Here is a 26,728-nt window from a genome sequence, read left to right as displayed (position 1 = left end):
ATGGTGGCCACAAATGATCCCAGGCAACCACATCTACAGTAAGTACCGACAACTTGAGGAGCTTCAGCTCAGACTCAGTGAGATGGAGTGTGAGGTGCAGATATTGCGGGCATCAGGGAGGGCGATTTTGCGGAAAGGGATGGTTAGAATCGTACATTAAAAACCAGGCTTCGATTTTAACCAATGGAAACAGTTCTGGAGTGCATCTATCTAATTCATTTTTATTTATTGTTATGTACAAGCTCATATATATATATACACACACATGAATGATTTATATGTATATTCCTTTCCAAAAGCCAGATGTTAGCGTGTTGTATGATCGACACAAAGAACCAATAAACAGTGAATCATTGCTTTTGTCCAGAGTTTTCGAGCCAATCAGTGCACAGAGAGGCAGTTGCTTATCGAGGTTGGTGAAGGGTGTGGAGATGGCAGGGTGAAGCAGTGGGAGAAACTTACTATCAATGCTAATAACACTGAATGTATCATTATTGAGGTGGTCTCTAGTTAGAAACTGCTTCATTTCATTATGTTTCATTTGAAACTTGTGACGAACAATTTAGTTCACAGATCCCCAGAAAGTTCTTTGGGCCTCAGTTGGAGAATTGCTGTTCTAGATTTCTAGATTTATCTTTTATTTCTTTACTTGTCCCATTCCCATCTCCTTTCACCTTGCGCCATCATCCCTTTTATCATTTAATCTCTCCTGCCTTTCCTTTTGTTCTTTCACCCCTCTCCCTGCCTCTGTGCTTGCTGCAAACCTGTTACATCTTTAACTTTTCCCTGTTCTGATGAAAGGTCACAGACCTCACTTGCTGCCTGACCTGCTGAGTGTTTCCAGCATTTTCTGTTTTTAGTTCAAATTTGCAGCATTTTCTGTTTTTAGTTCAGATTTCCAGCATCCACAGTATTTTGCTTTTGTAAAAATATAATGTATTTGTCACTACTGGAGTGACCGAGAGAATAAATTATATGAATTAAGAATTTTAGACAAAGCAGTAATATCCTGTCAAATTAATCCATCAAAGGTCTACAAGGAATGGAGCTCAGAAGGTGTGGGTGGGAGGAGAGGACATGATGCACCAATGATAGCCTACGATGCCCTCCTCTCCGCTGGCAGTGACTGGACAGAGCTGTGTAATCACGCCATGTTTCACGGAGGTTAGTGGCTTCAATATTTGCACTGAAGTTCCCATTAGCATTGATCAGCATTGAATGCCTGAGATTGAAGGGTAGAGCTGACCTTGGTTAACGTTATTGTACCAACAATCAAATCCAATTCCTCTCTGCGCTGTTTTAATAGCAATGGCCCACTGACAACAACTTATATATTTTATTATTCATTACAACAGCAACTTACATTTTAAGTAGTGCCTTTAACATAAGAAAACATCCCAAGTTGTTATACAGGAGCATTATAAAACAAAGTGTGACACCAAGCCACAAAAGAGATATTAGGTCAGATGACCAAAGGCTTGGTCAAAGAGATAGGTTTTAAGGAGTGTCTTAAAGGGGGAAAGCGAGGTGGAGAGGCTTAGGGAGGGTATTCCAGAGCTTGGGGCCAAGGCAATTGAAGGCTCAGCCACCAATGATGGAGAATTAAAATCAGGGATTCACAAGAGGCCATAATTAGAGGAGCGCAGGTATCTTTGAGGATTGTGGGGCTGGAGGAGATTACAGAGATAGGGAGGGGTGGGGGCATGGAGGGATTTGAAAACAAGGATAAGAATTGTAAAATCAAGATATTGCTTTACCGGGAGCCAATTGTAGATCAGCGAGCACAGGGGTGATAAGGGAACGGGATTTGGTGTGAATTACGACACAGGCAGCAGAGTATTGGATGACCTAAAGTTTAGGGAGAGCAGAATGTGGGAGACCAGCCAGGAGTGCGTTGGAACAGTCAAGCCTAGAGGTAACGAGGGCATGAATGAGGGTTTCAGCAGCAGATGAGCTGAGACAGGGGCAAAGTCAGGCAATGTTATCGGGGTGAAAATAGATGGTCTTAGCGATGTGATGAATATGAGGTCAGAAGTTCATCTCGGAGTCAAATGTGACACCAGGTTGCAAACAGACTGGTTTAATCTCAGACTGTTGCCAGGAAGAGGGATGAAGTCGGTAGCTCCAAATTTGCAGATGACACAAAACTGGGTGGGAGGGTGAGTTGTGAGAAGTATGCAGAGAGGCTTCAGGGTGATTTGGACAAGTTGAGTGAATGAGCAAAATGCTTGGCAGATGCAGTGTAATGCAGATAAATGTGAGGTTATCCACTTCGGTAGCAAAAACAGGAAGGCAGATTATTATCTGAATGGCTATAAACTGAGAGAGGGGAATATGCAACGAGACCTGGGTGTTCTCGTACACCAGTTGCTGAAGGTAAACATGCAGGTGCAACAGGCGGTAAAAAAGGCAAATGGTATGTTGGCCTTCATAGCGAGAGGTTTTGAGTGCAGGAGCAGGGATGTCTTGCGGCAATTATACAGGGCCTTGGTGAGGCCACACCTGGAATATTGTGTGCAGTTTTGGTCTCCTTATCTGAGGAAGGATGTTCTTGCTATAGAGGGAGTGCAGTGAAGGTTTACCAGACTGATTCCTGGGATGGCGGGACTGACATATGAGGAGAGATTGAGTCGGTTAGGATTATATTCACTGGAGTTCAGAAGAGTGAGTGGGGATCTCATAGAAACCTATAAAATTCTAACATAACTTGTCAGGGTAGATGCAGGAAGGATGTTCCCGATGGTGGGGGAGTCCAGAACCAGGGGTCATATTCTAAGGATACGGGGTAAACCTTTCAGGACTGAGGTGAGGAGAAATTTCTTCACCCAGAGGGTGGTGAGCCTGTGGAATTCACTACCACAGAAAGCAGTTGAGGCCAAAACATTGCATGTTTTCAAGAAGGAGTTAGATATAGCTCTTGGGGCGAAAGGGATCAAAGGATATGGGGGGAACAGGTTACTGAGTATGATGATCAGCCATGATTATAATGAATGGTGGAGCAGGCGCGAAGGGCCGAATGGCCTACTCCTGCTGCTATTTTCTATGTTTCTAGAACAGAGTTTGGAGCGGGGACTGAAAACAGTGGCTTCAGTCTTCCCAATATTTAATTGGAGGAAATTTCTGTTCATCCAACTGGATGTCGGATAAGCAGTCTGATAATTTAGCAACAGTGAAGGAGTTGAGAGAGGTGGTGGTGAGGTAGCGCTAAGTGTTGTCAGCGTATATGTGAAAACTAACGCTGTATTTTCGAATGATGTCACTGAGGGGCAGCATGTAGATGAGAAATAGGAGGGGCCAAGGATAGATCCTTTGGGGACACCAGGGCTAACAGTGAGAGAGTGGGTAGCGAAGCCATTGTAGGTGATTCTCTGGCTACGATTAGATAGATAAGAATGGAGACAGGTGAGAACAGTCCCACTAACTCTCTGGAGAGGAAAATCGCTGACAGCAGGTTCACCGAGCAAAGCACCAAACTTAAACCATGCTCCTTATGTTCCATTAGACATGAAAATTGAAGTTTGAAGGAACAGGCCATTCAGCCCATCAAGCCTACAAACAAAACTCCATTGATCTCTGTCTCAAAAGCCCCAATAGCCCCCCAAAATCCACAACCTTTTGGAAGAGAGTTCCAAATTTTCACCATCCTTTTGTGTGATTTCTCTGATTTCCCTCCTAAACAGCCTGCCTGTAGTTTTAAGGTTTTTTCCCCCTGGTTCTGGACTCTGCCACCAGAGGAGTTTCTCCCTATCTACCCTATCAACTCCTTTAATAATCTTAAACACTTCGATTACATCGTCCCTTAATCACTGATATTCAAACAAATATAAGCTAAATTTATGCAACCTGGCCTCGTAACTTAACCCTGTTAGCCCTGGCACCATTCTGGTGAATCTGACTACACTCCCTCCAAGGTCAGTTCAACCTTCCTGAGATGCGGTGCCCAGAACCAGTCTCAACGCTCTAGAAATGTCAAACTGAGCACCCATTTGCGTCTTCATGAATTCTCCTGCTGCCTTGGATGTTACAGCCAATAAATCTTCAGGGACTGTAACGGGTGCTTTTATTTCAGACTCTCTGGAACATTCTCTCTGGATATAACGTTCAGTACGAGAGGAGACTCTGAGGTATCATGGCTGCGGGATGCTTGGTCCCATTAGAGCGCCCTCTAGTATTCAATTATCAATATGCAAGTCTGATTCCTATCATCAGCCATCATTTCCCCCTTAACCAACACCATCGAAAGAGATTGCTGTATATGGCATCTTCCTATGCACAAACTAGCTGCTATGTCGGCCGGCACAATGCTTCAAAACCAACTAAGGGCAAACACTTAACCAACCTCTTATTTTATATCAACAGGTGAGTGCGGAGCCACTGGGTCAATTGCAGGCTGCCTCTACGGCTTACTGTTTGGAATGACAAACATTCCCAAGGGGTTATACCAGAATTTGGAGTTCAGGGAGAGACTAGAGGAGCTTGCAGAGGAACTGTATAAAGCAGCAAATGGCAGCAAAACCCTTTGATAAGTATAAGGGGGAAGTGGAATACCTGCAGTCAATATGCAAAGAGAGCAACATTTTCAGATTTCTAGAAGCTGTCACTTATGAAGCTACTCTCTGAACTATTAATAATAAATATTAATGAAATTAGGAAAACTAAAAAAAACTAGGAATGAGCACAAAGTTGTGGCTTTACAATAAATGCGTGTACCTCATACTATACGGAGGGCCTGAATCTCCTCTAGGCTTCTGCTCTCAGCCAGAACTTTGCAGAAGTTTAACATTTACAATATGTGTGTAACTGGGATTTCTGTTGAACCTCTGCTGAAGTTATAGTAGCAGGTTGAGAGAAACACCAAGGAAATTCACCCCATGGTGTTTTTACAAAATACTTTACAGTATACTTATTGCATACGTAGTGTATATTTGATGTGAGATGAACTAATATACATGGTGTGTACTTTAAAATATATGCTTTATTATTATATATGTACTGTGTACTTTCCTGTATTAAATAACCAAGTACTATTACTGGAGTGTAAGTTATAATCTTAGCCCCTCTATTATATGCCACACCTCCACCAGACTCCACATTCCTATCAAATGACAGCATGAAGTGTTAGTATTTATTTTTAAAACCAAAAGAGCTCATAGGGTTGAATTATCAGGATAGGCTGCAAAAGGTTGGCTTGTATTTTCCTGAGTTTAAGGGTTGAGGAGTGATCTAATTGGGGTGTTTAAAATGACAAAAGGAATTGTTGGGGGAGCTAGACAGAAACTATTTCCTCTTGCGGGGGGAGTCCAGCACAAGCAGGCACAATAAAATGGGAGCTAGATGATCAAGGGTGATGTCAGGAAGCACTTCTTCACACAAAGGGTAATGGAAATCTAGAACTGTCTCCCGCCAAAAAATCTGTACATGTTGTGGAGGGGAGGGGAGGGGAGGGTGGTGGATCAATTGAAAATTCAAGACTAAGATTGATTGGTTAGGTAAGGGTATCAAGGGATATGGAGATAAGGTAGGTAAATGGATTAAGATACAGATCAACCATAATCGAACTGAATGGCTAACAGGTTCAAGGGGCTGAATGGCCTACAATATAATTTGTCACCAGGCCTATTCTGGTGTCGCAGTTTACTGGTCTTGCAAAGATCTTCACTCTCTTTAGATATTTGAATTTAACAGTACTAGGTTCAATAGCTACTGCCACCACCACTGACCTTAGCTGTAGTATGTACAGGATCCACTGAAAAATCTCACCATGATTACTTCAATAGCACCTCCCTCCCTATGACCTCCATCACCCAGAAGGTTAAGGGCAGCAGGTGTATGGGAACACCATGGCCTTCAGGTTCCTCTTCCAAGTCTCACACCTTTTTGAGTTGGACGTATAACCGCTGTTCCTTCATCGTTAAAATCCTGGCACACTCTCCCTCGTAGGTGTGGGAGGACCTACACCTCATGGCCTGCAGCAGTTTAAAACAAAGGCAGAACACCACCAACTTCTCGAGGACAAGAAGGGATGGGAACTGAACAATGGGCTTTGCAAACAATGCTCACATCCTGAGATCGAATATTAAAAGAATCAACAAAATATCACTTAAAGCAGCATGTTTTACAGCACATTCTGATCCTTAACTAAATAAAATGATACACAAGATAGAGGAGATATTCATTTTTTATTCAAACTTATAGATTCCTTGCATAATGCAACCATATATCAAATACATTTAAAATAGGAAAATAATCCAAATTGTGTAACATATAAAATTCCTTACATAGTTGTAATCCTTACATATACTTTTAAAATAATACTGAATAAATAATGAACTTAGATGCACATACACAGGATAGCTGATAAAGTGACTAATCCAATAACTGCAGCCACAGTAAGCTGATTGCGATAATAGTGAGTTTGTTGTATAACTTTAAGATAAAATCTTCTTGACACACATGGCAACCTACTCACAAATCTTTGTCCATTTTACAAGAATTGACTGAGACAGTTAAAAGTGAGATTCCCCACCTTGAGTGCCTTTCACCCTTTGTGGCCTATTTAAATATTCTGAACTCACCAAGCCTCCGAGATCTGTGCTGCCTAATTGGACCTGCTCAGCGCTTGCAGCAGCCACTTCCATTGGTTACACTCACATTGGGAGGAATTAATGCATTAGCACCAATTTTCTGAGGCCACGAGGCATGAGAAACCTCAGCACCTGTCAGAGGTTCCAGTGTCAGTGCTGGTAGTCAATTTATAAAGTAACTCCCATCAACTGACCTTGATCTTTAACAGTACAAATATCATTTTGAAAATTGGCTGATTACTTTGAAATAAAATACATTTAATTTGGGAAATAACGTACGTGCTATCTTAGTGGACAAAACAAAACCCAAACAGCACGGGATGCAGCACTGACAGAGATTCTTGTTAGTTTTACACTGGGAATTTCTTTCGATGGGCCTTTGTATCTTTGTCACAAACCCCATTTATCGTCATAAAAGCGGGTTACGAATTGAAAAATATAAGCGTGATTTTATGATGTATAATGTAGACCAGATAAATATCTAATATTGTATCAAAAATAGACAAGGGGACCCCTTCTAAATCTGTCAGTCCATTTTGAAGTAGGTTTTCATCTTTAGTGCCCCAAAGAAGGCCTCTCACACCTGGGCATGTATTCCAGACACTGAGGCACATTCACATACCTGGTGTGTATTCGAGCACTGAGACACACACACACACACACATGGGCATGGATACTGGACACTGAAACACACATTCACACACCTGGGTGTGTATTCTGGGCACTGAGACACACACACACCTGGGCATGTGTCCAGGACACTGAGGCACACTCATATACCTGGCGTGTATTTGGGCACTGAGACACACACACACCTGGGCATGTGTCCAGGACACTGAGGCACACTCATGTACCTGGCGTGTATTTGGGCACTGAGACACACACACACACCTGGGCATGGATACTGGACACTGAAACACACACACACACTCACACACCTGGGTGTATATTCCGGACACTGAGACAGGCTCACAGACCTAGGTATGTGTACAGGGCACTGAGACACACTCACATGCCAACATCTGCATCAGATCAATTAAAGGCAGAAACTTGCTCCAATTTATCTAAAATAATTTGCTACTATTAATAATTAAAACTGTTTGATTGTCACAACCTTCAAGATAACATAGATGAAGCCATGAAAGTGGTTTCTGGCAAAAGAGTCTCATTTCATACATATATATATATATATATATATATAAACTTTGCATGCAAAATGAGGTTACAATGATATGAAGTCCTCCTTTAAACCATGAACTGAGTATAACCTTCAGCTCCTGTCACAATGACATCCATCCAAATTCTCATGGTCTCAGGTGATGGGGCAACCATGTAAAAAATTCTGTCTCGAGTCTTTACACTGAAGGTAAGCAGGGGGTTGGGGCTCTGAAACAAAGACAAAGTTCAAAGCATGATGACTAACATGACTATCATTCTGCAATGTTTCCACATTACACAGATCTATACTGAGCTAATATCCCAAAGGAATCTCACTGTCCTCTTCCTCGACAGGGCAGCCTGGTGCTTTGATGTTCATTCTACATGTCAGCACATTTCTGAATCCTGCAGCTATCTGACTGAGCCCACTATCACTCTGCTGGTTTGTTTTCTGGCAATGCTTTAAAGTGAGACCTTTAAACAAATGTTTTTAAAGAGATACTGGCTTAAACTGAAAGAGGCTGCACTTCAGCCGGCTAGACAGGGAAAGAGAAATGACCCACACTCTCATCCAGCCGGCTAGACAGGGAAAGAGAAATGATCCACACTCTCATCCAGCCGGCTAGACAGGGAAAGGGAAATGACCCACACTCTCATCCAGCCGGCTAGACAGGGAAAGGGAAATGACCCACACTCTCATCCAGCCGGCTAGACAGGGAAAGAGAAATGATCCACACTCTCATTCAGCCGGCTAGACAGGGAAAGGGAAATGACCCACACTCTCATCCAGCCGGCTAGACAGGGAAAGAGAAATGACCCACACTCTCATCCAGCCGGCTAGACAGGGAAAGAGAAATGATCCACACTCTCATTCAGCCGGCTAGACAGGGAAAGGGAAATGACCCACACTCTCATCCGGCCGGCTAGACAGGGAAAGAGAAATGACCCACACTCTCATCCAGCCGGCTAGACAGGGAAAGGGAAATGACCCACACTCTCATCCAGCCGGCTAGACAGGGAAAGAGAAATGATCCACACTCTCATTCAGCCGGCTAGACAGGGAAAGGGAAATGACCCACACTCTCATCCAGCCGGCTAGACAGGGAAAGGGAAATGACCCACACTCTCATCCAGCCGGCGAGACAGGGAAAGAGAAATGACCCACACTCTCATCCAGCCGGCTAGACAGGGAAAGAGAAATGACCCACACTCTCATCCAGCCGGCTAGACAGGGAAAGGGAAATGGCCCACACTCTCATCCAGCCGGCTAGACAGGGAAAGAGAAATGGCCCACACTCTCATCCAGCCGGCTAGACAGGGAAAGAGAAATGGCCCACACTCTCATCCAGCCGGCTAGACAGGGAAAGGGAAATGACCCACACTCTCATCCAGCAGGTTTGAATGTGATGTGCCTGCTATATTTGAAGGCTGGGTATTATAGGGGTAGTCTCATTACAGTGCTCTACTATATCACAGGAATGTTTCTTCTGTGCAGCAACTGTTTGGCCAGTTGTTTTCCAGCTCCAGTCTAACATGCAGCTTTATTTAAACTGCACTCAGTGCCCAGTACAAACTGTAACTCCCTCCCACTTAGAGGGTATGAAAAGACCTTTAAGTACACAGAAGGGAACTGAACATTACAAAGTGTTATTTAATTCGACCTCTTCATGCAGTCAATGCATTTAAACAAGGTGTAAACTAGTGAGTAGTCACAGCTGTTTCAGCCTGAAATAAACAGCTCTTAAGGTGCAACATTGAAATTGAGGTTAATGGCTATCTCTTTTTGCCAATATAAGTGACCGCCCATTTAGTCAAGGATGTTTACACGGTGGGGACTATACTCATATTTTTAATTTACTAATCAAAAATGCAGCTAGTGACATCTGGATTCCCAACTGGCCACAGATAGTTCACACTGGACGAAACTGTATTAAAGTACAGAAGGCACAGTACCTTGTGGGCACTCTTCAAGTGATCATAATAGACTTCCTCAATAGCTTGAAAATATATCACTCCTTTTAATTTGGTTTCATGTTTATCTGTAGAGAAAGAAAGATGGGTTAATCAGTGCTGGCAATTCTAACAGTGAAACACTTTGGGTTTTAACTCCAGCTAATGTTTGAGGAGGAGGTGAAACACCACCCCCCCCCCCCCACCCCCGACCATCACACCCCCTGACAACCCGGGGAGGGGGTAGGGGGTCGGGGAGGGGGTGGGGGTTCGGGGAGAGGGTGGGGGGCTGAGTAGGGGTCGGAGAGAGGTTGTGGGGGGTTGAGAGGGGGTGGGAAGTGGGGGAGGGGTGGGGGGGTGCGGTTGGGGAGGTGTTTGGAAATGCTGGCTGAACACAGTGAGAATGCAGGAAGAACCTGGGGGTGGGGGTAAACACTGGCTGAACCCAGCAGGAATGTAGTCCGAGCCCAGGAGGGAGGGGAAATGTTGCCTGAATTCCGGGTGGGGATCGCTATCTGAACCAGGTGGAGTGAGGGAATGCTACCTAAACCCCGGGGGGTGAGGGGAAAACGGCGGAATGCTGCTTGAGCCTGGAAGGATGGGGGAACACTGCCCAAACCTCAGGTGTGGAGGGAATGCTGGCTGAAACCTGGATGGTGGGGCCTGCTGCCCAAATCCTGGGGGGGCTGGGCAGGGGCGGCGGGGGAAACACTGGCCAAACCCGGGGTGGGGGAATGGAATACTTTCTGAATCCAACGGGAATGCTGCCCAAACTAGGTGGGAGTGAGCAGGTCTTCGGATGGTAGGAACTGTTATCAGAGACCTCAGGGAGTGGTCCCGGCACTGATGACAATGGTCAATGGACATGTGTCTCCAGGGGAGGAGGGGGGGGAGGGAAGCAGGGCCTGGACTGACTGGGAAGCTCAAGGTTTCTGAGCAGGACCTGCAGAACACAAGGAAACAAATAGAAAATTTTATTTACTTACTTTTCTGGATCGCTTCTAGTTCAGCTCCTGCTAACTGCCAGCTGTCACTGAGAAGACAGGGCGAGGCGGGCGGGACCGGGCGATTTGGGCAGGACCGGGCGAGGCGGGCGGGACCGGGCACAGCAGGTCATTTCTGGGCTGGCACCAGGAACGTGACCAGAGAAGGTGCTGGATTGCCACGCAAATTCCACAGAGAATGAACCGGCAACTAGTGACCCCAGTCCCACAAAATGTGACTGACTCCAATTCTGGGCACCACACTTTAGGAAGGATGCCAAGGCCTTGGAGATGGTGCAGAAGAGATTTACTAGAATGGGCCAAGGACGAGGGACTTCAGTTACGTGGAGAGACTGGAGAAGCCGGAATTGCTCTTCTTAAAGCGGAGTAGGTTAAGGGCAGACTTGATAGAGGTGATTAACGTCATGAAGTGTTTTGATAGAGTAAAGAAGAAGAAACTATTTCCAGTGGCAGAAGGATCAGTAACCTGAAGACACAAATTTAAGTTGGTTGACAAAAGAACCAGAGGTGACCTGCAGAAAAGCATTTTTATTTTGCTACAGTGAGTTATTGTGATCTGAAGTGCACTGTCTGAAAGGGTGGTGGAACCAGATTCAAGAATAAATTTCAAAACGGAATGGGCTAACCACTAGAAGGGGAACATTTTGCCAGCCAATGAGGAAAGGGAAGAGGAGTGGGCTCTATCAAAGAGAAAATGGGCTGAATGGTCTCCTTCTGTGCTGGAAGATTCTATAAGGTGGATTCCGTTACAAGTGGAGTGTACAAACAATGGCAGAATGTTGCAGTGTGCCCCTACCTGCATAATAAGACAGAGTCCGCTTGGTTCGATCGAAAACAAACCAGCGCTTCTTCCAGGTTTTAATTTTGCCACCCATTTTGACCAAGAACCCTCTACACGTCTTCGTAGTAAGGGACACGTGATAACAGGTCTCCACCGTGTGGCCAGCTGCTTCAATGTGAGTTCGCAGGTCAAAGTCTTCCTTCCGGACCGGTAGGTAGCGAGTCAGGGGCCTGGCCTGCAAGCACAACATCAGAAAACCAGCTGTGGATATTTGCATTCATTCTCTGTGCCTTTAGATCAACGGCGACCTGTGTTCATTGGGTGCCTTTAACATAGTGATATGTCCCAAGGCAGTAACAAAGAAAATAAGGAGACATTAGGAGGTGACCAAAAGCTTGGTCAAAAAGGTTGGTTTTACAGATTGGAGGAACGGGAGGTAGAGAGTCAGAGAGGTTTAGGGAGGGAATTGCAGAGTTTAGGGCCCAGAGAGCTGCAGGCATGGCCACCAGTGGTTGAGCAATTAAAATTGGAGATACGCAATAGGCCAGAATTAGGGAAGGGCAGATATCTCGGTGAGTTAATGCACAAACAATTTCTTGCCTTGCCTGCATTTTGTGCAGGCTGCTTGCTGTTGCTTTTACTTGTTTTAATTTGCTGGATTGGACACACTCTGCTGCTCAACAGAAACTGCAGGTTTATCGATCACTTACGGCAAACTGCTAACATTTGAACAGCTTTGCAGGGCTTTCCTCCAACTCCTCCCAAACTCCCATTGCTGCAACACGGAACAAAGGAGTCCAGCGTAGACTTAGCAGAATGATACCTGGAATTCAAGGGTTAAATTCCGAGGAGAGATTACACAAACTAGGGTTGTAGTCACTGGAATTTAGAAGGTGAGAGAAGATTTGATCGAAGTTTTCAAGATATTTTGGCAGGGGGAGAGGAAACAAAAAATATCAAATAGGAGCAGAAATGAGATTAAAGGACGATTCCTGGTTACCAAGTATTCATGAAGGATAGAGAAGAGAAGAGAAGAGAAGAGAAGAGAAGAGAAGAGAAGAGAAGAGAAGAGAAGAGAAGAGAAGAGAAGAGGGGCCATGGCAGCATTGATTAGGGATGATGTTACAGTTCTAAATAAAAAGGATATAATAGATGGTTCAAGGTCTAAATCTATTTGGGTTGAGTTGAGGAACAGAGGGGGAGCTGTGACATTATTCAGAGTTTGTTTTATAAAGAGTTTGTTAATAAAGTGTGAGAAGGAAACAGAAGAGCAAATTTATTGGCAAATTGCAAAGGCGTGTAAGAAACATAGTAATATTAGGAGACTTTAGTGACCCTAATGGAGACTGGGAAAAACATGGGGCTAAGGGTGGGGAAGGAGAGGAATTTCTGCAATGTGTACAGGAGCACTTTCTCCATCAATATGTCTCGAGCCCAACGAGGAAGGAAGCAGTGTTGGATCCGGTTCTGGGAAACCAAGTAGAGCAAGTGGAGCGTGTTACAGTGGGAGAGCATCTAGCTAACACTGACCACAACATAATTCAGTTTAGAGTAATTACGGAAAGAGATTAGAAAGTAGCCAAGGTAAAAATACCCAACTGGGGAAGAGCTAATTTCAGTGATTTAAGGAAGGGATCTAGCACAGGTAGATTGGAAAAGCTGATTCCATGGACAAGCAATAACAGAGCAATAGGGTTGGGGGTGAAGGGGGGAGGGGCAGAATTCAGGCAAATGTTCAGGTACATATTCCTTTGTGGAGAAAGGGTAGAGCAACCAAAGCTGATGTACCCTGGATGACAAAGGAAACAGAAATTAAAATAAAACAATAAAAGGAGGCTTATGACCAATATCAGGAGCAAGCTTCAGTTAAAACAACCAGAAAGATCATGGGAAGTACAGGAAGGAATTCAAAAAGTTAATACAGGAGGCAAACAGAGGTTATGAGAAAATATTAGTATGCAACATTAAATTAAACCCTAAATCATTTTAGAAACATATAATGAATAAGCGGTTAGCTAGGGAAAAGGTTGGGCCTATTAAGGACCCAAACGGAAATCTTCACATAGAGGCAGAGGACATGGTTAAAGTATTAAATGAGTACTTTGCATCTGTCTGAACAAGGGAAGTGGATGATGTGAAGGTTACACTAAAATAGAGGGAAGTTATGGACAGGATAGTAATAGATAGAGAAGACATACAAAAAAGATAATCATTACTGTATAAAGAGGCAGGAGTCTTTGGGGTGTATGCCACTCTCAAACCAGTACTCAGCTTTAGAGATTGCTGGGAGTGACACCTTGAAGGAGTGAAGTCCAGACCATGGAACCAATGGGCAAAGGACTGCACAGAAAGGAATAGCAAAGAGTAGAAATGCAGTTGTTATCAGAGATTCCACAGTTAAGGGGACAGGCAGGCATTTCTGTGACTGTCATCATGAGTCCTGGGAATGAGCCAGAAGTGGTAGACATCAGTACCAACAACATACAGACAGCAGGTACTGAGGTCCTATGGTGAAATTCTCAGGAGCTAGGGAGAAAGTTACAAAGTAGGACCTCAAAGCTAGTAAGTAATTTCTGGATTACTCCCAGTGCCACACGCTAGTGAGAGTAGAAATAGGAAGATAGGAAGGAATGGTGCAGGAGGGAGAGCTTCAGATTCTTGGGACATTTGAACCAGTTTTGGGGCAGGAGGCACCTATTCAAAAGGGGCAGATTGCGATTCAACAGGACTGGTATAAATGTGCTCACGGGGAGGTTCATTAGTGTGGTTGGGGAGGGTTTAAACTATATTAGCGGGGGGTGGGCACCAGCATATAGAAGTAGAAAAGAAGAATAAGGTGCGTAAAGGAGTCAGACAGTTGGATAGTACTAAAGAAGGAAGCAGTACCATATTAGATCGGAGCAGACTAGGAAGGACTACGAGGAACACAAAGACAGGATTGCAATGCATGCATGTAAACACACAAAGTGTGACGAATAAAGTTGATGAGTCGCAAACACAAATAGCAGCAGGGGATTATGATGTAGTGGCAATAATGGAAACGTGGCTTAAAAATGGTGAGGATAATATTCAATATTCAATTTAAAATTCAAGGATACAAAGTGATCAGAAAAGATAGGGAAGGAAAATAGGGAGGAGGGGTGGCAGTACTGATTAGGGAAGACATTGTAGAGTTGGAAAGAGAGGATGGCTTGATGAGACGAAGACAGAATCTATTTGGCTAGAGTTGAAAAGCAAAAAGGGTATGATCACGCTGCTGGGGGTATTCAATAGGCCTCCAAATACTGCAAGGGAGAGATAGAGGAGAAAATCTGCAGGGAAATCACAGGGATGTTTAGGAACTATAGAGTGGTGATATTGGGATAATGTTAGAGTAAAGGGTCAGGAGGGGGAGGAATTTCTGAAATGTGTTCAGAGAACTTCCTTGATCAGTATGTTCTCAGTCCAACTAGGAAGGAGGCATTGCTGGATCTGGTGCTGGGAAAAGAGATGGGCGAAGTGGACCAAGTATCTGTGGGGGAGCACTTGGGTAAGAGCGATCATTGTATCATAAGATTTAGATAAACAATGGAGAAGAGCAAGGAACAATCTAAAGTAGAACTTCTAAATTAGAACAGGGCTAATATCAGTTCAATGAGAAAGAATCAAGCCAGGATTAACTGGACCTAAAGATTGACAGGAGAAACTGTAACGGAACAATGGGTGATCTTTAATGAGATGATGCTTCAGGTACAGGCTAGACACATTCCAACAAGGGTGAAAGGTAGGGGAACCAAAGCCAGGTCTCCTTGGATGACGATGGATATACAGATATGATGAAACAAAGAAAGATGGTGTATGATGTGTGTCAGGTGAATTCTTCAAGTGAGAACCAGGTCAAATACAATAAGTTGAGAGGAAGTGAAGAGGAAAGTAAGACTGGCAAAGAGAGAATATGAGAATAGAATGGCAGTTAACATAAAAGGGAACACAAAAATCTTCTACCAACATGTAAATAGTAAGGGCAATAAGAGGCTGGGGGGGGGGGTCTATTCGGGACAAAGAGGGCAATATATGCTTAGGCAAAGGGCAAGGCCAGATTACATAATCAGTACTTTATATCGGTGTTTACTAAGAGGATGCTGACAAAATATCAGAAGAAGTGGTGATGGTAGAGGTAACGGAGGTAATAGTGTTAATAGGCAGGATGTACTGGAAAGGCTGGCTATGCTTAGAGTGGCTAAGTCACCTGGTCCAGATGGCTTTCATCCCAGGTTGCTAAAGGAAGTGGGAGTGGAGATAGTGGAAGGGCTCGTCATAATCTGCTAATCTTTCCTTGATACGGGGGAGGTGCCAGAGGATTGGACAGTGGCAAATGTAACACCCTTATTCAAGAAAGGGTCTAGAAACTACAGGCCAATCAGTTTAATATCTACGGTGGGTAAGGTTTTAGAAACAATAATCAGGCAAAAATCAACAGGTATTTGGAGAGGTTCGAGTAATTAAAGATAGCCAGCACAGATTTGTAAAAGGCAGATCGTACTTGACTAATCTAACTGAATTTTTTGATGAAATAACAGGGAAGGTTGATGAAAGGAAAGCGGTGGATATTGTCTATATGGATTTTAAGAAAGTGTTTGATAAAGTACCACATAAAAGGCTGGTTAACAAATTTGAGGTTCATGGAATAGGAGGGTCAGTGTCAGCTTGGATAAACAAATTGGCTCAAGAACAGAAAACAGCAAGTCATCTTTCAGATTGGAGGATGGTAGACAGTGATGTTCCCCAAGGGACACTGCTAGGACCTCTGCTTTAACTTGGATCTTGGAATACGGAATTAAATTTAAATAATTTCCGTGGTACCAAACTTGGAGGTGCGGCAAACAGGGCAGTACCAATCAACAGCAACAGGACATTGATTGGCTAGCAGAATGGGCAGACAGGTGGCAGATGTAATTTAATACAGAGAATTGTGAGGTGATGTATTTTGGCAGCAGGGATAGGGAGAGGCAATAAAGACTATATGGCACAGTTCTCAAGAGTGTTCAGGAACCAGAGGGACCTGGGGGTGCTTGTGCATTGATCTTTGAAGGTGGCAGGACATACTGAGAAAGTGGTTAGTAAAGCATCTAGGATCTTGGGCTTCATAAATAGAGGCATTGAGTACAAAAGCAGGGAAGTTAAGCTGAACCTTTATAAAGCTCTGGTTAGGCCCCAACTAGAGCATTGGTCACCACACTTTAGGGAGAACATGAGGGTCCTTGAGAGGGTGCAGAGGAGATTTACAAGAATGGTTCCAGGACTGAGGGATTTTAGCTATGAGGTTAGGTTGGAGAAGCTGGAGTTGTTTTCCTTGGAGCAAAGGGGATTGAGGGGAGAGTTGATAGAGGCGTACAAGATTATGACAGATTTTGGGCAAGAGATGCAGGGGGAGTGTGAGGAAGAACTTTTTTACACAGTGTGTGGTAATGACCTGGAACTCACTACCTACAAGGGTGGTGGAAGCAGAAACAATGAATGATTTCAAAAGGAAATTGGATGGGCACTTGAGGGAAATATACTTGTAGGGCTATGGGGATAGAGCGGGGGAGTGGGACTGACTCGATTGTTCTACAGACAGCTGGCATGGATCCAATGGGCCAAATGGCCTCCTTCTGTGCTCTAATGACTCTATGACTCTACTGAAAGTTGGTAAGTCACCTGGTCCAGATGGAATGCATCCTATACTGCTGAAAGAAGCAAAGGTAGAAACAGCAGAGGTATTGGTCACAATCTTTCAATCCACATTGGATACAGGAGTAATGCCTGAGGACTGGAGGGTTTCTAATGTTAACCCACTATTCAGGAAAGGGCAGAGGGATAAACCAGGAAACTACAGGCCAGTCAGCCTATCATTGGTAATGGGGAAATTATTAGAATCCTTAATCAGGGACAAAATAAATTTTCATTTGGAAAGCCATGGGTTAATCAAGGAGAGCCAGCATGGATTTGTTCAAGGCAAGTTGTAGCTAACTCAATTGAATTTTTTGATGAGGTAACAGGATTTATCAAGGTAATGCAGTAGATGTTGCATATATGGACTTTCGGAAGGAATTCGAAGTGCCACACAGGAGGCTTGTATAGAATAAAAGCAAAATACTGCAGATGCTGGAAATCTGAACTAAAAACAAAAAGTGCTGGAAATACTCAGCAGGTCTGGCAGCATCTGTGGCGAGACAAGCAGAGCTAACGTTTCAAGTCCGTGACCTTTCATCTGATGAAAGGTCACAGACCTAAAATGTCAACTCTAGCTTCTCTCTCCACAGATGCTGCCAGGGCTTGTATAGAAGATGGTAGCCCAGGGAATTAAGGAGAAAGTGGCAGTTATGGATACGAAATTAGCTCAGTGATAGGAAGCAGAGAGTAGTGATGGATGGATGTCTTGCAGTCTGGAGGTGGTTTACAGGGTGTTCCCCAAGAGTTTGTTTTGCATCCATTATTCTTTTCAGCATTAAGTTTGCAGACGACACAAAACTTGGCAAAGTAGGAGCTAGTGATGAGGATAGTTGTAGACTTCAGGATGATATAGACAGGATGGTGAAATGGGCAGAAGCACAGCAGATGGAGTGCAATGTGGAGAAGTGTGATGTTTTGTACTTTGGAAGGACTAATATTGAAAGACAGTATACTATTAACGGCATGATTTTGATAAGTGTAGATGAGCAGTAGTTGATAAGGTGGTTATAAAAGCATATTGGTTACTTGGGTTTATAAATAGAGACGAAGAATATCAAAGCAAAGAGATCATACTGAAACGTTATAAATCACTGGAGTATTGTGGACAATTCTGGGCACCACACTTCAGGAAGGTTGTAAAGGCCTTAGAAAGGGTGTGGAGACTGTTTATCAGGATGTGCCAGGGATGAGGGACTTCAGTCATGAGGAGAGGTTGGAAAAGTGAGGACTGTTCCACTTGGAAGAGAAGATTAAGAGGTGACCTAATAGAGGTTTTCAAGATGAATTGAGACTCTGATAGAGAAAAGCTATTCCCTCTGGTGAGTGGGTCAATAACCAGAGGTCCTGGATCTAAAATCATTGACAAAAAATCCAGATGGGAGATGAGGAGAAATAGATCATTCAGAGAATTGTTTGGATTCGGAAAGCTCGACCTGAAAAAGTGGTGGAAGGTGATTCCAACAATGATTTGAAAAGAGAGTTGGACAGTATTTGAGGATGATGAACTTACTGGGTGATGGACAAAAAGTGAAGGTGTGGGACTTCTAAGTTGCTATGACTTTATGGCATTAAGGGGAACTTGCAGGGTAGCTAGAAACTATTTCCGCTCGTTGGGGAGTCTAAAACTATAGAACATATCCTAAAGGTTAGAGCCAACCTTTCAAGAGTGACATTAGGAAACATTTCTACACACAAACAGTGGTAGAAGTTTGGAACTCACTTCCAGAAAACAGAGAGTAGGAATAAATAGATCAATTTCAGGTTGTCAGGCTGTGACTAGTGGGGTATCACCATTGCTTGGGCCCCAGCTATTCACAATCTATATTAATGATTTGGATGTGGGGACCAAATGTAATATTTCCAAGTTTGCTGATAACACAAAACTAGGTGGGAATGTGTGTTGTGAGGAGGATGCAAAGAGGCTTCAAGGGGATTTAGACAGGCTAAGTGAGTGGGCAAGAACATGGCAGATGGAATATAATGTGGAAAATGTGAAGTTACCCACTTTGGTAAGAAAAACAGAAATGCAGAGTATTTCTTAAATGGTGAGAGATTGGAAAGTGTTAATATCCTTAAGGGCCAGGGTATCCTTGTTCATAAGTGACTGAAAGTTAACATGCAGGTGCAGCAAGCAATTAGGAAGGCAAATGGTATGTTGGCCTTTATTACAAGAGGATTTGAGTACAGCAGTAAAGAAGTCTTGCTGCAATTGTATAGAGCCTTTGAGAGACCACACCTGGAGTATTGTGTACAGTTTTGGTCTCCTCATCTAAGGAACGATATACCTGCCATAGAGGGAGTGCAACGAAGGTTCACCAGACTGGTTCCTGGGATGAAGGGATTGTCCTATGAGGAGGGATTGAGGAGACTGGGCCTGTATTCTCTGGAGTTTAGAAGAATGAGACGTGATCCCATTGAAACATACAAAATTCTTAGAGGGCTCAACAGAGTTGATGCAGGATGTTTCGCCTGGGTGGGGGACTCTAGAACCAGGGGATATAGTTTCAGAATAAGAGATAGGTCATTTAAGGAGATAAGGAGGAATTTCTTCACTGAGAGGGTGGTAAATCTGTGGTATTCTCTACCCCAGAGGACTGTCGAGTTCAGTCATTGAGTATGTTCAAGACAGCAATTGATAGATTTCTTGATATTAAAGATACCAAGGGATATGGGGATAGTGCAGGAAGATCAGCCATGATCTCGCTGAATGGCTTCTCCTGCTCGTATTTCCTATGTTCTACAAACGGAAGTTAATGCTAGATTAATTGTTAATTTTAAATCTGGGATTAGTAGATTTTTGCTAATCAATGGTATTAAGAGATAAGAGACATAGGCAGGTAAATAGAGTTAGGTCACAGATCAGTGATGATCTCATTGAGTGACAGAACAGGCTCAAGGGGTTAAATAGCCTCCTTCTGTTCCTGTGTTCTTAGGAGGAGCAGTTCATCCCATTGTGTTGTGCTGATTCTTTGCTAGATCAATCTAAAACTAATCCCACTGCCCCTCATCTCCCCACAGCCCTGTATCAATCCTAATTAGGTATCAGCCGTGGCTCCGTTGGTCGTACTCTTGCCTCTGAATCAGCAGGCTGTGGGTTAAAGACCCACTCCAGGCCTTCAACACAAACATCTGGATTGACACTGCATGTAGTACTGATGGAGTTATTCCTGGTGTATTCCATGATAACATCACAAAAATGGGTTATCTAGTCATTAACACATCGTTTGCTGTGTGCACATTGTTTGCTGTGTTTCCTACATTACAATAGTACTTCATTGATTGTAAAGTGCTTAGAAACATCTGGTGTTTGTGAAAGGTGCTATATAAATGCAAGTCTTTCTCCTTTTTTCCTCTCCCCTGTATCAATCCAAAACTAAACCCATTGTTTCTTTCTCTCTCTCCCCCCATAACCCTGTATCTTCTGCTTCTTCAAATATTTATCCAGTGTTCCCTGAAAAGATATAATGGTCTCTGCCTCAACCATTCCCGGTAGTTCTTGCTCCAACAACTCTCTGTGTAAAGAAATGTCTTCTAACCCCTCTCCTCACTCTCAATGACAATTTGAAATTGATGAACTTTCATCACCAACTCCCAACTTCCTAGTCATACTATCAAAACCCTTCATAATAATCTCTGCTCCAGTGTCTCAAATCACTCATCAGGACTATATTTCCCATCCCTGGCACCATCCTGATGAATCTACGATGTACACTTTCTATGGCTTTAACATCCAATGTAGATATAAAAGAGGCCCTGTTTAATACAGTATTAGTTTTGGTTACCAAATGACCGAGAAACCCAGAAAACTAATTGATGTTATCGAAGATGGCTGCAACTGTCCTCTGACCCAGTTAGAGGGTTGGAGGGCTGGAGAGATAGGTAAGGGCGAGGCCATGGAGGATTTGAAAACGAGGATGAGAATCTTAAAATCAAGGCGTTACTGGACCAGGAGTCAGTGTAGGTCAGTGGAGTTGGGTGAACGGTTCTTGGTGCATGTTAGAAGTCGGGCAGCAGAGTTTTAGAGGAGCTGCAGTTTTGGGGAGGGTGGAAGATGGGAGACCGGCCAGGAGAATATTGGAATAGTCAAGTCGAGAGGTAACTAAGGCATGGATGAGGGTTTCAGCAGCAGATGAGCTGAGGCAGGGACAGAGTCGGGAGACATTACGGGGAAAGTAGGAGCTCTTGGTGATGGAGAGGATATGGGGGCTCAGAGTCAAATATGACAGAAAGGTCGCAAATAGACTGGTCCAGTCTCAGCCAGTGGCCAGTGAGAGGAATGGAGTCAGTGGCCAGGGAATGGAGTTTGAGGCGAGGGTTGAAGACGATGGCTTGCAGCTTCCCGACATTTAACTGGAGGAATTAACAGCTCATCCAAGAGCAGATGTTGGCAGGCAGCGTGACAGCACAGGGGCAGTGGAGGGGTTAAGATAGGAGGTAGAGAGCGAGAGCTGGGTATCAACAGCCTGCTATTCCAGCACTCACCGTCCTCATAGGGGACTGATAATAAACACACAGTTTGTCTTTTACAAATCCCTTTTCTTCAGAGGTGCAATCCACGCCCCTAACCACAAATATCCCCATCACACCCAGCCCTGGTGACATCCATTGTGGACACTTCATCTCACCAGGGTGTGTCATCCTCCAGACTCACACTGGGATCCCAATGAGGATGCAAAAACAGGGCATCCCCTTGGATGGAGTTTAAGAGCAGGTTCCAGTCCAGGAAACACCCAGCCCAGCCCCAGCCCCAACCTCAGCCTAGCGACAGGAGCCAGCCGAAAGCCCTGTGAAATCTTAGGCCGGTGACCTTCAAACTCGGTCCCCATTAATTCCTAATATCTCAAGCTGCGGACAACCTGGGGGTTGCAATTGGAGAGTTAGCAACAGTCTAAGATCAACCATTTCCAAACCTCCAGCTCCACAGAATCTAAGAGAACAAACAAAAAACACAGCTCCGAGGGATGGGCAGTTGAGGTTGGGAACTGCGAGCTCCCCGGGTTAGAGTTTAAACAGCCTTCGTGTATTTTAATTACCTGTGATCGCTGTTTCTCTCGCATTTTAACTTCCTTTTCAATGAGCTGCTGTCTGCGTTCTGTCTCCTCCTGTAATCTCCTCTCCAGCTGCTCCCTGCGACTCCTCTCCTCCTCCAGAGCCTGTTTCTTGGCTTCCATTTCCCTCTCCTCAATCACAAAACATCATTTTAATTTACACTATTATTGCACAAAGGATTAGCCTTGTCCCAAGAAACAAATTATAAAATGCAAAAATAAACGCCAGCAAGATGGAACGAGTGATTCACTGCAAAATTAACCAACCCTGTTAAGCACCCTCCACTACCAACATGCATCATTCCCCATCAGGGATGATAATTTACCCCCGTCACATCAGGGACATGTTGGGCCCTTTCATAACCCCCAATCACAGCAGTAACCCCAATCAGAGAAATATTCCCCAATCAGAGCAATGAACCAATCAGAGCAATAATCCCCAATCAGAGCAATAATCCCAATCAGAGCATTAACCCCCAATCACAGCAATAATTCCCAGATCATTAACCCCCAATCAGAGAAATAATCCGCAATCAGAGAATGACCCAATCAGAGCAATAATCCCCAATCAGAGCAATAATTCCCAGATCATTAACCCCCAATCAGAGAAATAATCCCCAATCAGAGAAATGATCCCCAATCAGAGCAATAACCCCAATCACAGCAATAATCCCAATCAGAGCAAGAATCCCCAATCAGAGCAATAATTCCCAGATCATTAACCCCCAATCAGAGAAATAATCCCCAATCAGAGAAATGATCCCCAATCAGAGCAATAACCCCAATCACAGCAATAATCCCAATCACAGCAATAATCCCCAATCAGAGCAATAATTCCCAGATCATTAAACCCCAATCAGAGAAATAATCCCCAATCAGAGAAATGATCCCCAATCAGAGCAATAACCCCAATCACAGCAATAATCCCAATCAGAGCAATAATCCCCAATCAGAGCAATAATTCCCAGACCATTGACCCCAATCACAGCAATCCCAATCAGAGCAATAATACCAATCAGAGCAATAATCCCCAATCAGAGCAATAATTCCCAGACCATTAACCCCAATCACAGCAATAACCCCAATCACAGCAATAATCCCAATCAGAGCAATAATCCCCAATCAGCGCAATAATTCCCAGACCATTAACCCCAATCAGAGAAATAATCCCAATCAGAGCAATAATCCCCAATCAGAGCAATAATCCCAATCAGAGCAATAATTCCCAGACCATTAACCCCCAATCAGAGCAATAATCCCCAATCAGAGCAATAATTCCCAGACCATTAACCCCCAATCAGAGCAATAATCCCCAATCAGAGCAATAATTCCCAGACCATTAACACCCAATCAGAGAAATAATTCGCAATCAGAGAAATAATCCCCAATCAGAGCAATAATCCCCAATCAGAACAATAATCCCAGTCAGAGCAATAATCCCCAATCAGAGCAATAATTCGCAGACCATTAACCCCCCAATCAGAGAAATAATCTGCAGAGAAATAATCCCCAATCAGAGCAATAATCCCCAATCAGAACAATAATCCCCAATCAGAGCAATAATCCCAGTCAGAGCAATAATCCCCAATCAGAGCAATAATTCGCAGACCATTAACCCCCAATCAGAGAAATAATCTGCAGAGAAATAATCCCCAATCAGAGCAATAACCGCAATCACAGCAATAATCCCAATCAGAGCAATAATCCCCAATCAGAGCAATAATTCCCAGACCATTCACCCCCAATCAGAGAAATAATCCGCAATCAGAGAAATAATCCCCAATCAGAGCAATAACCCCAATAAGAGCAATGACCCCAATCAGAGCAATAATCTCAAACAGAGCAATAATCCCCAATCAAAGCAATAACCCCAATCAGAGCAATAATCCTCAATCAGAGCAATAACCCTAATCAGAGCAATAATCCTCAATCAGAGCAATAATCCCAATCAGAGCAATAATTCCCAGACCATTAACCCCCAATCAGAGAAATAATCCCCAATCAGAGAAATAATCCCCAATCAGAGCAATAATCCCAATCAGAGCAATAATCCCCAATCAGAGCAATAATCCCAATCAGAGCAATAATCCCCAATCAGAGCAATAATTCCCAGACCATTCACCCCCAATCAGAGATATAATCCGCAATCAGAGAAATAATCCCCAATCAGAGCAATAACCCCAATAAGAGCAATGACCCCAATCAGAGCAATAATCTCAAACAGAGCAATAATCCCCAATCAGAGCAATAACCCCAATCAGAGCAATAATCCTCAATCAGAGCAATAATCCCAATCAGAGCAATAACCCTAATCAGAGAAAAAATCCCAATCAGAGCAATAATTCCCAGACCATTAACCCCCAATCAGAGAAATAATCCCAATCAGAGCAATAATCCCCAATCAGAGCAATAATCCCAATCAGAGCAATAATTCCCAATCAGAGCAATAATCCCCAATCAGAGCAATAATCTCCAATCAAAGCAATAACACCCAATCAGAGCAAAAATCCCAATCAGAGCATTAATCCCCAATCAGAGCAATAATCCCAATCAGAGCAATAATCCCCAACCAGAGCAATAACCCCAATCAGAGCAATAATCCCAATCAGAGCAATAATCCCCAATTAGAGCAATAACCCCCAATCAGAGCAATAATCCGAATCAGAGAAATAACCCCCAATCAGAGAAAAAATCCCCAACCAGAGCAATAATCCCCAATCAGAGCAATCGCCCCCAATCACAGCAATAACCCCCAATAAGAGAAATAGCCCCCAATCAGAGCAAGAATCCCCAATCAGAGCAATAGCCCCCAATCAGATCAATACTCCCCAATCAGAGAATTATGCACCAATCAGAGCAATAGCCCCCAATCAGAGCAATAATCCCCAATCAGAGCAATAATCCCCAATCAGAGCTATAGCCCCCAATCAGAGCAATAATCCCCAATCAGAGCAATAACCCCCAATCAGAGCAATAATCCGAATCAGAGAAATAACCCCCAATCAGAGCAATAATCCCCAATCAGAGCAATCGCCCCCAATCACAGCAATAACCCCCAATAAGAGCAATAGCCCCAATCAGAGCAAGAATCCCCAATCAGAGCAATAGCCCCCAATCAGATCAATACTCCCCAATCAGAGAATTATGCACCAATCAGAGCAATAGCCCCCAATCAGAGCAATAATCCCCAATCAGAGCAATAATCCCCAATCAGAGCTATAGCCCCCAATCAGAGCAATAATCCCCAATCAGAGCAATAATCCCCAATCAAAGCAATAACCCCCAATAAGAGCAATAGCCCCCAATCAGAGCAAGAATCCCCAATCAGAGCAATAATTCCCAATCAGAGCAATAGCCCCCAATCAGAGCAATACTCCCCAAACAGAGGATTATTCACCAATCAGAGCAATAATCCCCAATCAGAGCAATAATCCCCAATCAGAGCTATAGCCCCCAATCAGAGCAATAACCCCCAATCAGAGCAATAACCCCCAATCAGAGCAATAATCCCCAATCAGAGCAATCGCCCGCAATCAGAGCAATAGCCCCCAATCAGAGCAATAATCCTCAATCAGAGCAATAACCCCCAATCAGAGCAATAATCCACCATTCAGAGCAATCATCCCCAATCAGAGCAATAACCCCCATTCAGAGCATTAATCTCCAATCAGAGTAATAACCCCCAATCAGAGCAATAACCCCCAAACAGAGCAATAACCCCCAATCAGAGCAATAATCCCCAAATCAGAGCAAAAACCCCAATCAGAGCAATAACCCCCAATCAGAGCAATAATCCCCAATCAGAGCAATAATCCCCAATCAGAGCAATAATCCCCAATCAGAGCAATAATCCCCAATCAGAGCAATAACCGCCAATCAGAAAATTAATCCCCAATCAGAGCAATATTCCGCAATCAGAGCAATAATCCCCAATCAGAGCAATAGCCCCCAATCAGAGCAATAGCCCCCAATCCGAGCAAAAATCCCCAATCAGAGCAATAACCCCCATTCAGAGCAACAGCCCCCAATCACAGCAATAACCCCCAATAAGAGCAATAGCCCCCAATCAGAGCAAGAATCCCCAATCAGAGCAATAATTCCCAATCAGAGCAATAGCCCCCAATCAGAGCAATAATCCCCAATCAGAGCAATAATCCCCAATCAGAGCAATCGCCCGCAATCAGAGCAATAACCCCTAATCAGAGCAATAATCCTCAATCAGAGCAATAATCCCAATCAGAGCAATAATTCCCAGACCATTAACCCCCAATCAGAGAAATAATCCCCAATCAGAGAAATAATCCCCAATCAGAGCAATAATCCCAATCAGAGCAATAATCCCCAATCAGAGCAATAATCCCAATCAGAGCAATAATCCCCAATCAGAGCAATAATTCCCAGACCATTCACCCCCAATCAGAGAAATAATCCGCAATCAGAGAAATAATCCCCAATCAGAGCAATAACCCCAATAAGAGCAATGACCCCAATCAGAGCAATAATCTCAAA

At 43.8% G+C, this 26,728-nt stretch overlaps 2 protein-coding genes across 10 annotated transcripts in view; one reads left to right on the top strand and one right to left on the bottom strand.

The window, feature by feature from the left end:
- The window catches only part of adprhl1 (ADP-ribosylhydrolase like 1), a 108,283-nt gene extending 103,352 nt beyond the window's left edge, over nucleotides 1-4,931 (top strand). For both annotated transcript variants that reach the window (XM_068039843.1, XM_068039842.1), the window contains 2 exons: nucleotides 1,032-1,164; nucleotides 4,360-4,931. In XM_068039843.1, coding sequence (XP_067895944.1) covers nucleotides 1,032-1,164; nucleotides 4,360-4,523 — 297 coding nt within the window. In that variant the 3' untranslated portion in view covers nucleotides 4,524-4,931. The remainder of the gene's footprint in view (nucleotides 1-1,031; nucleotides 1,165-4,359) is intronic.
- Nucleotides 4,932-6,162: 1,231 nt separating this feature from the next.
- The window catches only part of LOC137374301 (pleckstrin homology-like domain family B member 1), a 505,821-nt gene continuing 485,255 nt past the window's right edge, over nucleotides 6,163-26,728 (bottom strand). For all 8 annotated transcript variants that reach the window (XM_068040126.1, XM_068040127.1, XM_068040125.1 and 5 more), the window contains 4 exons: nucleotides 22,205-22,351; nucleotides 11,493-11,712; nucleotides 9,696-9,781; nucleotides 6,163-7,970 (listed from right to left, as the gene is read on the bottom strand). In XM_068040126.1, coding sequence (XP_067896227.1) covers nucleotides 7,830-7,970; nucleotides 9,696-9,781; nucleotides 11,493-11,712; nucleotides 22,205-22,351 — 594 coding nt within the window. In that variant the 3' untranslated portion in view covers nucleotides 6,163-7,829. The remainder of the gene's footprint in view (nucleotides 7,971-9,695; nucleotides 9,782-11,492; nucleotides 11,713-22,204; nucleotides 22,352-26,728) is intronic.

This window comes from Heterodontus francisci, chromosome 10 (assembly GCF_036365525.1).
Source record: "Heterodontus francisci isolate sHetFra1 chromosome 10, sHetFra1.hap1, whole genome shotgun sequence".
In the NCBI taxonomy this organism is placed as follows: domain Eukaryota; kingdom Metazoa; phylum Chordata; class Chondrichthyes; order Heterodontiformes; family Heterodontidae; genus Heterodontus; species Heterodontus francisci.
Note: the sequence above shows the minus strand (reverse complement) of the source record. Positions and strands in the feature narration are given on the sequence as shown.